Below are 13,190 nucleotides of genomic sequence, written 5' to 3'. Positions count from 1 at the left end.
GTTTGTCTAACTATTGCAGGGGCTAGAATTAGCTATCAAGGAAGTAATGTCTAATACACACCACAGAAATTGTGTGCTTCATATTTGGAAAAATTTTATCAAGCACTTTAAGGACCAACAAACAGAGTAAATGGTATGGGAATGTACAAGATGCACAACTTTCTAATAATTCAATCGCTGCATCAAAAAAATGAAGACAATCAATTTGGGTGCATGGGAGTATCTCCAGAGATTTGATCCGGCAGTGTGGACAAAAGCTTATTTCAGTCATGGGCCAAAGGTGGATAATATTAGCAACAATATGTGCGAGGTGTGGAACACCAAGATCGTAGAGTATCAGGAAAAACCAATCTTAATAATGTGTGAAGACTTAAGGTGCTATCTAATGAGAAAAATAGCAACACACAAGAAGAAGCTAGAGAATCATAGTGGTCACTTGGCACCAGTACAGCAGAAGAAATTGGACGAGTTTGTCAAGCCTAAAGCTAACAAGTCGAGAGCCATCTGGGCTGGAGACAATGATAGAGTGTTGTTTGAGCTTCATAGAGGAACTAACAAGGTTGGAGTCAACCTTCAACAAAGGACCTGCACTTGTAATGTTTGGCAACTTACTGGTAAAGTTGATTATTAATCCATCCTTATTTTACCTATGGTCAGCAGTTGAATTATAATTCATACTTTGACTCCTATGGTTACTTATGTTTTATTTTATACTTTGATTTATTGTCTTATTGTGACATTGATATGTAATTCATGCTTATATCTTGTGGATTGCATGTCTGGATCGTGTTTGTTTTTAGGAATGCTTTGCTGTCATGCTGTTGCAGCAATGTATAAAATTAGTCTTAAGCCAGAGGATCATGTGCATAAATGGCTCACCATGCAATCAATTAAAGCAACATACATGCATTGTATTAAACCAGTTAACTCAGAGGAGTACTGGAACCCTTGTGATGCTCCAAAGACAGAACCACCCAACATTAAGAGATCAGCTTATAGCCCCAAAATAAAGAGGAAGGTAGATCCTGTAGAACCTGAGATGCACACAACTAAAACCAGAAAAATCTTTGAAGTGGCGTGCATCAAGTGTGGATAGCTTAGCCATTACTATAAGACTTGTAAGAATGACCTAAAAGATCCAAATTGGCAACCATTGACAAAGAAGGAGAGAAGAGTTGCTAAGGGAAAGGGTTTATAGATTGTAACTTTTGACCCAAACCAGAATTGAGGCCAGGTAATTAGGTTTCGAATTGGATCACTTTATAAATTGTTAGGGGTTTAAGAGTCACATCTAAAAATTGTGAAGGTTTTATGTGTCTCATTTTAAAATACCACTTATTATAGCTTGTTTATATAAATAGGATGGAGGTTCTAATGTTAATCTGAACAATGATAATGTACAACCTGCACCACCTATGGATCAACTGGTAATATCTTATTGTTGTTTAAGTTACATATTTGAGTCTCCCTATACTAACATGTTTATGTTACTGTGATAGACAAAAGCAAAGAAGAACAAAAAGAAAATTCCAAAGACATTACCTAGGAAGGATAATTTTGACCCTCAGGAACAGAGAGATAAAATTTCCCTTTCACAAAATGCACCCCAAGCAAAAGAGGTATAGTGATTTGTCACTATTATTTAACTTGTTTGTTACTTTTAACTCATTAATTTTTGGTTACAGGTTGCAAGAGAATCTATCAACCTGAATCAGTCACCCCCTCAATCCAACTCCACCCCCAATCTTAATCATGTCCAGAGAAGAAAACACCCTATTGTTAGGCCCCGACTGGCGACTGCTCCTATATCGGTTCCACCTTCATTTGAACTATCTACTCCACCATATGTTCAAGAAGCATTAGGTCTCAGACCCTATGTTCCAACCGAACATAATGTGAACCCGAGGACAACAATTACTAATGTCCCCCTTTAACAAAGTGCTATTTCTACTGAGACCATGGCTGCAGCAAGTTTCGAGACTGCAGCAAGGCTTTTCAAGTTCATTTCTACCCCTGTGTTTAGACCTCCGAGAAAGACTTGATCTCTGATATGTTGCTATTGACATAGATGATATGAAACTGAACTCCTTTTGTTATTATTTTGATGTCGGCGTTTACAAATTTAGGAAAAACTTTGCTTTATTTAAGTTTATGTATGCATGTTTAAGTCAATTTGAAACTCTACTAGATTGAATTAGAAGATGTTTTGGGTTCAAGGCTACATGTTGGCCTTCTTTTTGTTGTTAAAGGGCTATATGTTGTCCCTTTCTCATGCTGAACAAGGACAAGATTGGTTGTTTTGTGTACATGTTTTATATAAAGCATCTTTTTGGTTTGTTTATCCAATATTTTTCATTGATTAATTTGTGTGACTTCATGCTGCTAGAATGCATCAAAGTAGTAACAGACCATTTTCATTGAATCAAATCATTATCTCATCTGAAACAACATACATACTTCTGAAGTTAGTAACACAAATTAAAAGTTAAACAACATACACTTTTTAAAACAAAATACACTTTAAACCTAGTATCACAGAAGGTTTTCTGCTAGCCAAATGTGTAACACCCTACAACACAGAGTTTAATCCTTAAGTCATAAAATAGAGGTGGTGAGGTATTACGACCTCTAAAAATAAAGTTTAGCATATATAGTAGTGTGAAAAATATGTATAACTAGGAGCCTTTGAAGAAAAAAGGGTAAATCAAAACCGTTAAATTGAAAAGTGCAACACTCAGGAAACGAGATTACTTGTGTGCTAAGAAAACCAAGGTTCATAAATATACATAGAAAAAAAGTGGGAATAGAGAGTCAAGGGTACAAAATAACAAGCTCTTAACTCAGCTTGCGAAGCTAAGGCTGGCCGGAGAATATTTACACACACACACACACACATATATATATATCCCAAAATTCAAAATACAAAGATAAACCCTAATTCTCCATAAACCTCTAAGATGTACAAAATAAAATAGTTGTTCGGAGAGTTTAGTACATATATAAACATCAACTATGCATCAAAATAAAACCCAGAAACCGCTCCGCTACAGAAGTCCAGATGCCTACCGAGGAGCCTCTCGACCTGCATCTGAAAAATAACAACACAGTATGGGGTGAGAACCGGAGGTTCTCAGCATGGTAAAGGTGTCATGCACATAATATATAAGATCCTGGGAATGCCAGAGGCAATCTTAGAACGCCGACACTCAAATTATAAAGCTTAAAAGTATTAAACAGGAGCCATAAAAGGTGGTCTTCTAAGGATATCTAAGTTTAACTGAACTTAACCTTAACTCTAAGTCTTTCCTCCTTTCCTCCATACCTCCATCTCCGATAATTTGCATAGACAAACAAACAGACAAGGCAAGTACAGATAGAAAACAAGTAGTTCAAGTAACAAGTACAACAATTAGCATAATATAATCAATTAGGCATTCCCAATTAACGCATAGCAAACAAAGCACACATATGCATATGATGAATATCTATCCTACTGGCTGTTGATATCAACTGTCGGTTATGTAGCCATCCCGACTTGTTCTCAAGTTTAAAAATACACCATGGGAGAATTCCCAAGCTGACATAAGGAAGAGAATGCCCCCAAGCTCAATAATATCCATGGGACGAATCCCAAGCTGACATGGGGAGAAGAGACAACACCCCAAGCTGACATGGGGAAAACAATACCCCAAACTCAATGTTATCTATGGGACGAATCCCAGGCTGACATAGGGGAGACAATACCCCAAGCTCAATAATATTCAATTTTTAGCTTACATATACATCTCCAGCATACTCGCGACACTACTGCACTTTCTCAATAAATAATAAGCATTTACTCATTCCTTTTATATTTTATGGTACACAATTATAAATTCATAACTCGTCTCATCGTCCTCAATTCGTTAATGTCCATGATTATCTCATTCATTAATCTCAATATCACATTACTCTTTTAACTACCTCATATATCTTTCTTCCATCATCTTATCAAAATAAAAGCCATCTTCTCCAATCCTTAGTTTAGTTATCTTCCTTCATCTCTAAGTTACCTCCTTTTTCCTAGCTTCATCCTATTGTTAAGCTTACTAACCAAATCTAGAGTTAACAGAATAAAAGTAGGGGTTTAGGGGTTTGAAATTAGGTTTAAAACTAAAAAACTCAGATTTGCTTAAACAGGGCCACGCGTATGCGTGGGCGTGCAAAAAGCCTTGCTCGCGCAAGCATACCCCTGCTCGCGTACGCGTGGATCCCAGCCCGCAAGGGTTGGTCACGTCGCGAGCGATTGGACGCGTACGCAAATACTGGGTCACGCGTACGCGTGGGCGTACGTTTTTCCAAAAAATTTGCTAAGGTATGAAAAGCTGCAGAATTTTCCAAATTCAATCCCAAAGTTCTGACGCGCATAACTTTTTCATTTTAAAACATTTTTCATCCGTTCTTCGAACGGCGTAATCACAGACCCAATTTTCATATAAAAGAGGTTTGAAACAATTTGGGGGTCCAGAAGCCAAGTTATGACTCGCCGAAGTTCGGTCAAAAACCAAAGTTAAACACAATCTCCAAACCTCATTTGCTTTAAAACTCAATTCCAAAGTCAACATACTATACCCACAACCACCAACACAACATGCCATTCTCAATACTCCAACAACCTTCATATCCTACCGTTTATCAAATCAACAATATCATGCACCAACCCCTTAAATACATCAACAAAATACTTATTTTACCTATCCAACATATATACATATATTATCATAAGTCACCATTTGACTCCATTCAACAAACACATTTCATAGCAATCCCACACAACCCTACTAGCTACTCATCATATCCCAAACCATCATACTTAATTTTTACCCTATTCACACCCTAAATCTCTTGCTTTCATCAATAAAACCATCATCATTCTATCATGCATACATATACAATCAAATCATCAAGCTTGCTAACAATATCCAAACACCCAAGGAGCATTTATTTCCACTATAACCATGATCACCAACACATACTTACTTATATCATCAACAATATCATTAAAGCTAAGGATCCAACATACATAATCATTCCAACATATCCTATGGTTCTCTAGCCTAAGTTTTCACATGACATTATATATTAAATACGCGAAACCTAAACCATACCTTGGCCGATTTTTACGTATTTCCCGAGACCACCCACTAATGCACCAAGCACAGCCCCAAGAGATCCGGACTCACCAAGGCAACATCACCAAATCTCCCACCAAGACTCAAGCTCAACATCACCAAAACTCCAACCAAGACTCAAGTGTCCAAAAATAAGCTCCAATTAATATATATACACCTAACGTCACATTACCACACATGTACATATCCAAATTTAATACCCAATATAATTAGAGAATTAACTAGATTTCTAGGATTCTCACCATACCAATGGGAAATTGGGACAAGACTCGGCAAGTCCACCAAGTTAATTCAATCCTAAACACCGAAATTACATAAAATCTCAACACCATAGCCCAAGGAATTCGAAACTGGAAATGAAAAAATTGAGGAAAAAAATATGACTTTCTTACCTTACAATGTTATAGGCTTTGTAGAGTTCGACGTTGCGAACGCTTGGTCGCAAACGGTGTGGCGATTGAAGCTCAGAGTGAGAAGTTGTGTGGATTTGAAGTAGAACCAAGGGTTTGGAACCTTGGAATGCTCTTCCTCCCTCTCTTGGCTATGCTTCTGCGTTCTTGCATGCAGAAGAGAGAGAAGTGAGCTGAAGCTCACTTAAGTAAGTGGGTTGGTTGGGCCCACGGGCCCGGTTCGGATCCGATTCAATCGGTTCGGCCTGTTCAACCCAATCTTGGGCCGAATTTTTTAAAATTGGTGTCAAAATTCATATTTTAATTAGCTCTATTATATTAAATTATCAAATCTCATTTTCTAATTACTTTGATTAATAATTACTTTATTGGTTAGTTATTTACTAATTACTCGGGGTTTATAAAATGCCTTAAACAAATTTGGATATCACAACTCCAAATACAAAAGCAATAATCATAGCTTCAACACTAACGCAGCTAGTACCACTATTGGTATTACAATTTTTAGCTTCCAACTCTAACCCAGTAACTCTACCCTCTAGTTCCCTGAGTTTTTCAGCATCAACAGCAACAGCATCAGGTATCTGACTTTGATCTAGCTTCCAACCCTCAATAAAAGGAGAATTTTTGGGTAACTCTTCAAATGATGCAACATAATTATCCAACCATGCAAAAAATTTGCAATGCGGTGTTGAACTTTGTAGAATATACTCACTGCTAAGAAGATGTCACATGGAGTTAAAATCAAAGAAACTTAAATTAAATTTCAGATTACCTTGAAGTGTGGACATCCATAAAATAATCTGTTAGAGTTTAGTTCTGTTGAGGAGAGAAACAGTATCGCATGCGCCCCACAACGGCATCGTGGAGCAATGAACTTCTTCTTCTTCGGCGCACCAACACTTCCTGCAGATACGCTTAGAGCACTTCTACCTTCCTCTTTAAAAACTTCTTTTTCACTCCCATTCAATGGAACTCGACGCTAGTTCCTTACTGCTGCTCATGCCTCTGCTAGGTTTTCTTGTAAATGTGAAGGTTGGATGATGGGGTTTTATGGAAACACAATGTTTCAGAAGGAATTGAAACGTCAATTCCCGCTCGAAGACATCATTTTTAGGGTGAAGGCGTTGGACAACTTATCCCCTGTCCATTTGAACTTGTCCACCTAGGCACTGAATGAATACATCATCCAGCTCATGTGAAAGGTCACGCTTCAAACGTGATAGCTCAGCCTTTTCTGTCAAGTCTCGCCAGAGAATAACGCACAGAGACCGCGTTGTGCGACAGAATTAGGGGACAGGGACTGAAGTGAATCGATTTTATTTTGAGGGGTCGCATTGTCATTCTTGGAAATGGATAGAAGCCGGGTTGGTAGTTCACTCTAATTAATATTTTTTGAGGTCTTACGTAAGCATGCCCATGACAAAAATTTTGCAGAGAAGAGAAAAATAAAGTGAGGGAAGCCCAGTTGACCTGCATATATATGGAACAATAATAATATGCACAAATTTTGATCTCAAAAAAGGAAAATTTCATTATTTCAACTTGATCATATTAATTATAGTTGTGACTGTAAATTCGATTTCTCTGTTCTAAGTATAGGTTGTCATTTTCAGAAACAGGTATATACTATTCTTATACAACACACAAATCAACTTGTTTTTGCTACTATAACTCATTTTATATTTCCTAATTTAGACACTTCTTTAGATATCCCTGCTCTTTCTGTTAGTAATAACACTGCTTCTCAACTCCAACATCCTATTCCCTTCCTAGATTCTTCTTCTACTACTAATCTAAATATTGTTAGTAATTTTACTCCTTCCTCTTCTGATAATCACCCTTCTCTTTCTCACAATACTCATCCCATGATGACTAGATCTAAGACTGATCACTTTAAACAAGAAATAGATTTAATTTCTAAATCTGGCACAGCTTTTTTTAGAAAATCCACCAAAATCTCTATTTATAACCTTAACCATCTCCCAATGAAAACAAGCCATGCAAGAAGAATTTGATGCATTGCAAAGAACAAGCACCTGGATACTAGTTCCTAGATCTTAGCATTGTAAAGTGATAAAAAGTAAATGGGTATTTACCATAAAAAAAACTCCCTGATGGTACTGTTCAGAAATACAAAGCTAGATTGGTGGCTCAGGAGTATCACCAATAACAGTTAGATTAGTGTTAAGTAATGCTCTTTCCAAAGACTGAATAATTAGACAACTAGATTTTAATAATGCTTTTTTAAATGAAAACTTGAATAAAACTATCTATATGTCACAACTGTTTGGTTCTAAATAGGATGCTGCTACTCATGTATGCAAACTCAATAAATCTCTTTTTGGTCTCAAACAAGCACCAAGGAATTGATTTCTAAAACTTAGTACCATACTTCAATCCTTTGGCTTTCAAAGTACAAAATCTGATATCAGTATATTTAATAAACGTGGTTCAAATTATCTAGTTTATATCTTATGCTATGTTGATGATATTATTATAACCGGTAATGATGCTATTGAAATTGACAATATGATTCTTAAGTTGAATAACATTTTTACATTGAACGATTTAGGACCACTTTTATATAAATAAACAACATTTTCACATAAATAACATTGGTCAACTCCACTTATCACATACTAAATATATAGTTGATTTACTTTTGAAATTAAGCATGAGGGAGACAAGTGCTATGCCTACCCCTATAATTTCTGCTTTACAACTTTTGTCTACAGGGTCAGAACGATTTGAGGATCCTAAATTATTTAAGTCTGTTGTTGGCACACTGCAATGTATTATCATAACATACAAGACTAAATTTGAGCTTTGTTATTAGCAAAGTAAGCCAATTTATGCACTCACCACTATTGACTCACTGGAAAGCAGTAAAGAGAATCTTGAGATACCTTTAAGGAACTAAATATCATGGCTTAGTCTATCACAAATGTACAGATTATAGGTTGTATGGATTCTCTAATTCGGATTGAGCAGCAAACTTGGAAGATCGAAGGTCAATCTCTAGTTATTATATATTTTTAAATACTAATTTAATCTCATGGTCATACAGGAAGCAAACTAATATAGGAAGCAAACTAATATCAGCAAGTCCTCCACTGAAATTGAGTTTCAGAATCTTATTGCATGTGAAGCTAAACTTGTCTGGATCAGGAATCTTCTTTTGGAGTTACAGATTGAGGTGTTTACAGTTCTAGCTATTTATTGTGATAATTTAAACACTGTGCTTCTCACAGCCAATCCAGTATTGCATGATAAAATATTTTCAATTGGACATTCAATTCGTCAAAGACACAGTCAATTCGAAACAACTACAAATTGTCCACATATTAGAGATTGAGCAAACAGCTGATATACTTACCAAACTCATTTCAACCTCATCATTTGAAAGACTTAAGACCAAACTCAGAGTTGTTCCTCGACACAACTTGAGTTTGAAGGGGGTATTGAGGATATAAAAGGAAAAGTAGAATAACAAAAAGAGATTAGAAATAATTTTCTGTTTTAGCCAGTGTAACAGTTCTATATATTAGAAGAGAGAGTTATGACTTGGTTTGGTATCTTTTATTCACTCATGTACAATCCTAATGATTTAGTGCACTATTATTCAGACTAATGTTCTCATATTCAATATACTATTTTCTTATTATTTTCTCCATTTTAGTTCTCTATTATGAATTTTTTGTTCATTTCTTGTTCTTTGAACTTCTGTACTTGAGCTTCTATAATAACAAAGGCTGGTTGACTTTTGATGTGGGTTGACTTTGGCTTGAATCAATGTACTCACTCAATTCTTCGTTTGCTTTGCCCCATAAAACAGCATAAAACCCAATTGATATTATTACTCCTCCAACAACACTGCAATACAAAAACAGATGCAAATGTCAAAGGATTAATACCATGTCTTAACATATTCCAATTTTTCAATAGTTAAATCTTAACAAAGAATAAAAGGGATTGATATCCATACATGCCCAAATATAGTGCATCACCAAGAAATATAGCACTGAAAGCAGCAGCTATGCCTATAGACACAGGCTTGAAACTTGATACGTATACAGGGCCTTTAATATGGATACCCCATGTATGGACCAAACTGCTTAGGCCTGTGCAAAAGAATCCCTGCATATAGTATGAAATTTCAGTTAGAATTTCATTTTTTATTTTTTAGGACTTATAATTATCCAACAAAATTGATATTTCTCACAGAGTACAAAATGGCGACTAATGTTATATCTGGTTTTATAATCCAACCACTTAAGTTTGATTCATCTAATAGTAAGCACACAGGTGCAGATATGAGAGTCCCACACAAGTTGTAAAAGAACACCACAATAATCTCGGCTGGATAGTCTTTGATCACATTGGTCTGTTTCAAACAACAACAAAAATAAATTGTATTAGTTTCTTTAAATTTTTAATATCTAAATTAGTCTTAAAAAAATTTTATGTAAACAATTTGATATTCAACAAATTTTAATTGCCAAATTAATTTTTAATTTTTTTTGTTAGACAAGTTAATTTTCATATAAAATTTTATAAAAAAATAGACAAATAAATTTAAGGAAAAAGATTTAAGAATAGAAAAGAATTAATTAATCAGAGAGAATTAAGAGGAAGAGAGATAATTCCATAAAAAGAATTCCAGAAAAAAAACTATATTCATTACTCAATTCATGATCCCGTGTTATATTTTTACTATATTTATTTATAATAAATCAATTACTAATGAAACTAGTTTAATTGCACCTTGGCCTATATTTTACTCATTACAGTTACTTAATAAGATATTTTAATAATTTTCTATAATAAAAGTATTGTAGTCATTTTCTATAAAAAAAATAATATTAATTTAGACCAGTTCAAGATTTGATTCACCATTTTTTCGGTTAAATCAATTTGTCTAGACTAATTTTGACAAAAATAACATGATTTAATCGCTTATATAGGTTAAATTTTAATTACTGAAAAACATCTTTAAAAAAAGACGTTTTAGTAGTCTTTATTTGAGTGACTCCCATTTAAAGTTATTGTTGAGATTACATTCATATTAGTATAATAAAAAATATTCACATGATGACATCTCCTAATAAAAATGATATTATAAATTTTTAGATGGTTAATCAAACATATTTAGCCAAACATATCAATTTATCTAATGATTCACAATGTTATTTTCATGTGAAGATGTTATCATGGGAGTATCCACTTAATATAATACCTGAACAATATACCAAATTGGAACCAGAATAAACTCAATGGCAATAAGGAAGCCTCCAAGAACCCAATTTTGCTGCGGTGATGAGTCCTTTAGAAAATCAACATGAGGTGACTGGTGTGGTGATGATGAAGCTGAGATCAATGTTGGACCCTTGTAGAGAACAACTATGAGTGCACCTAATATTGACACTAAAGAACCCACGATTTTGGCCTGAGTGCTCCAACTTTTTGGAGAAATCTTCTCCATCCTTCAATATACAAGGAGCAACAAAATGGTTAATAACAAAATCATATATCACATATAATGATATAAATGTAAAGTCAACAACAAATGCAAAAACAATAACTTACCAAACATAATCCCAAGGTATTTATAATGATTTGATATTCATATACAGATTTTTTAAGTGAAAAAATTTGTAAAATAATGAAATATAAGAATAATTTTTATTAAAATTTATAATGTTTATTATGGGTAAATCCAATAATTTTAATTTAAAATAATTAATAAATTTTTATTTTTTTCTCTCAAAAAAAAAATATATATCTTGAGACAGGAAAACAAAACAGTGAAGCAAAAGAAGAGAAATATGTCTTGCATACTCTCAAATCTCCACTATTATGCCAAACGTTAACACTCTAGCTGGCTGAGTGTGCATGTTATATTACAGGTGTTATATTTGGTGTCTAGATTAGTGTATATATATTCCCATGTGATTACTACTTTCTAAAACAATATTTATTTTTTTTAAAAAAAGTATACGTAAATAATGAAAATATTAAATAATGTAAATAATAGATATATTGGATGTTCATTTCACTAAGTGTACGGATAGTTATTTTAATATTAAAATTTAAATAATTAATTTAAAGATGTACTATATTTTTATTTGATTATTAATTATTCATGTTGTTTAAAATAGTTATTGTTTACCTAATATTCTCCTTTTTTTATTCTTCTTTTCGTTTTCTTACAAAGTTGGAATCCACAATTAAATTAGAAGAATGTTAGGGTCAGCAACTTTTGTGATTTGTAATCATCAAATAGCCATCAATAATGATTTTAATGGTGTGAAATTTCATCCAATGGCTTACTTTTCTTTACTGATTACATGCTGACCAAAATTTAACAAAGTTGCTGGCTCTCTAAACTTTTCCATTAAATTAAGTATACATCTCTTGATATCTAGACCACCATTAATTTTTTTTCCGATCTTGTACAAAATTGCAACAAAAAGCATGAAAGATGGCAAAACGTTGATAAAAGAAATTAAAAACAAAAAAATTATAGAATTATAGAAAGATAAAATTAAATAAAATGTTATTATATATATGTTGTTTGCATCACATGTAAATTTATTTGAATTTAAACATTCACCAAATCCATTAATATAATAAAGAGAACAGATAAAAAGAAAATATATAAAAAACGAACGAATGGATCGGAATCCAGCAATAATTTGATATAATATAACATTGGTATTAAATAAATACTATTTTTGATGTGGAAATAGCTAGCATGATGATGAGAAATAGAATATTAGAATAGCTAAAGCCAACCGCTATATATATTTATTCAAGTATTTTTATGCTGGCGGGGTCCAAATTGATTGCAATCATCAGTAAAGCATATTCTATGAGAAATCATTTCATTTACCAAACTAAGATGTGACATACAAATAAAATTAGCGGCATTATTCATCCAACTTGTTAGGCTTTGTATCAGGTGATGAGTTAGTGAGTAATAATGATATCTTGTCAAATAAACTATTGTTTAACAATAAATTATAAATATTTAATATAAGGATACATATTTAACAAAAGTTAAAGAATCAAATTTATGAATTTAGAAAAGGTTCGATCTCAATTTGCACATAAGTGATATTTTTTTTTGTGGCTAAAATTTATAAGATAATGCTATTTAAACAAAGATTTATCCTTGTTAAATAACTATAAAATTTATTATATGTTCAAATTCAGTATTATGTAATAAAATATAAAAAAACAAGCTAAGTTTCGGATCACCTCCTTGATTATTCTCTAATCTCTATGAAGCAAAGAAGCTTCATAACTTCATAGAATTATAATCATCTATAATTTTAAAAGTGAAATTATATATAATCATTTACGTCACTGCAATTATTAAGTTCCTTTAAAAAAAAATAAATAGGTACTTGATTTTGATTTACAGATATTTAAGTTATCAAAAATTTAAAAATATATTTAAGTCTTAAACATATCAATTTTTCATGTTCACTTGAATCTATCAGATCTAACAAAAAAATCAAATATAATTACCTGATGTGATTGACATAGATGCACACATAAAACTTTTTTTAAAATAAAATAAATTAAATCTAAAAATCGAGGT

At 33.1% G+C, this 13,190-nt stretch overlaps 2 protein-coding genes and 1 long non-coding RNA gene across 5 annotated transcripts in view; 2 read left to right on the top strand and 1 right to left on the bottom strand.

Annotated features, from left to right (window-relative positions):
• Positions 191 to 1,934, top strand: LOC107647607. The gene is made up of 5 exons (XM_016351675.1): positions 191 to 614; positions 828 to 1,018; positions 1,362 to 1,427; positions 1,500 to 1,619; positions 1,686 to 1,934. The coding sequence occupies exons 1-5, from the start codon at positions 191 to 193 to the stop codon at positions 1,932 to 1,934; spliced, it is 1,050 nt and encodes a 349-aa protein (XP_016207161.1).
• The window catches only part of LOC107605315 (WAT1-related protein At4g15540), a 5,486-nt gene continuing 1,176 nt past the window's right edge, over positions 8,881 to 13,190 (bottom strand). The window contains exons 4-7 of one of the 3 annotated variants that reach the window (XM_021104991.1): positions 10,821 to 11,067; positions 9,807 to 9,968; positions 9,585 to 9,721; positions 8,881 to 9,471 (exon numbers count right to left, since the gene is read on the bottom strand). In XM_021104991.1, coding sequence (XP_020960650.1) covers positions 9,441 to 9,471; positions 9,585 to 9,721; positions 9,807 to 9,968; positions 10,821 to 11,067 — 577 coding nt within the window. In that variant the 3' untranslated portion in view covers positions 8,881 to 9,440. Of the gene's footprint in view, positions 9,472 to 9,569; positions 9,722 to 9,806; positions 9,969 to 10,820; positions 11,068 to 13,190 lie in introns of all 3 variants that reach the window. The other 2 variants (XM_016307159.2, XM_021104992.1) reach the window with 2 other exon arrangements.
• The window catches only part of LOC110263556, a 16,639-nt gene continuing 14,507 nt past the window's right edge, over positions 11,059 to 13,190 (top strand). The window contains exon 1 of the long non-coding RNA XR_002349374.1: positions 11,059 to 11,139. This is a non-coding gene — a long non-coding RNA (uncharacterized LOC110263556). The remainder of the gene's footprint in view (positions 11,140 to 13,190) is intronic.

This window comes from Arachis ipaensis, chromosome B06, assembly GCF_000816755.2.
Source record: "Arachis ipaensis cultivar K30076 chromosome B06, Araip1.1, whole genome shotgun sequence".
NCBI lineage: Eukaryota > Viridiplantae > Streptophyta > Magnoliopsida > Fabales > Fabaceae > Arachis > Arachis ipaensis.
Note: the sequence above shows the minus strand (reverse complement) of the source record. Positions and strands in the feature narration are given on the sequence as shown.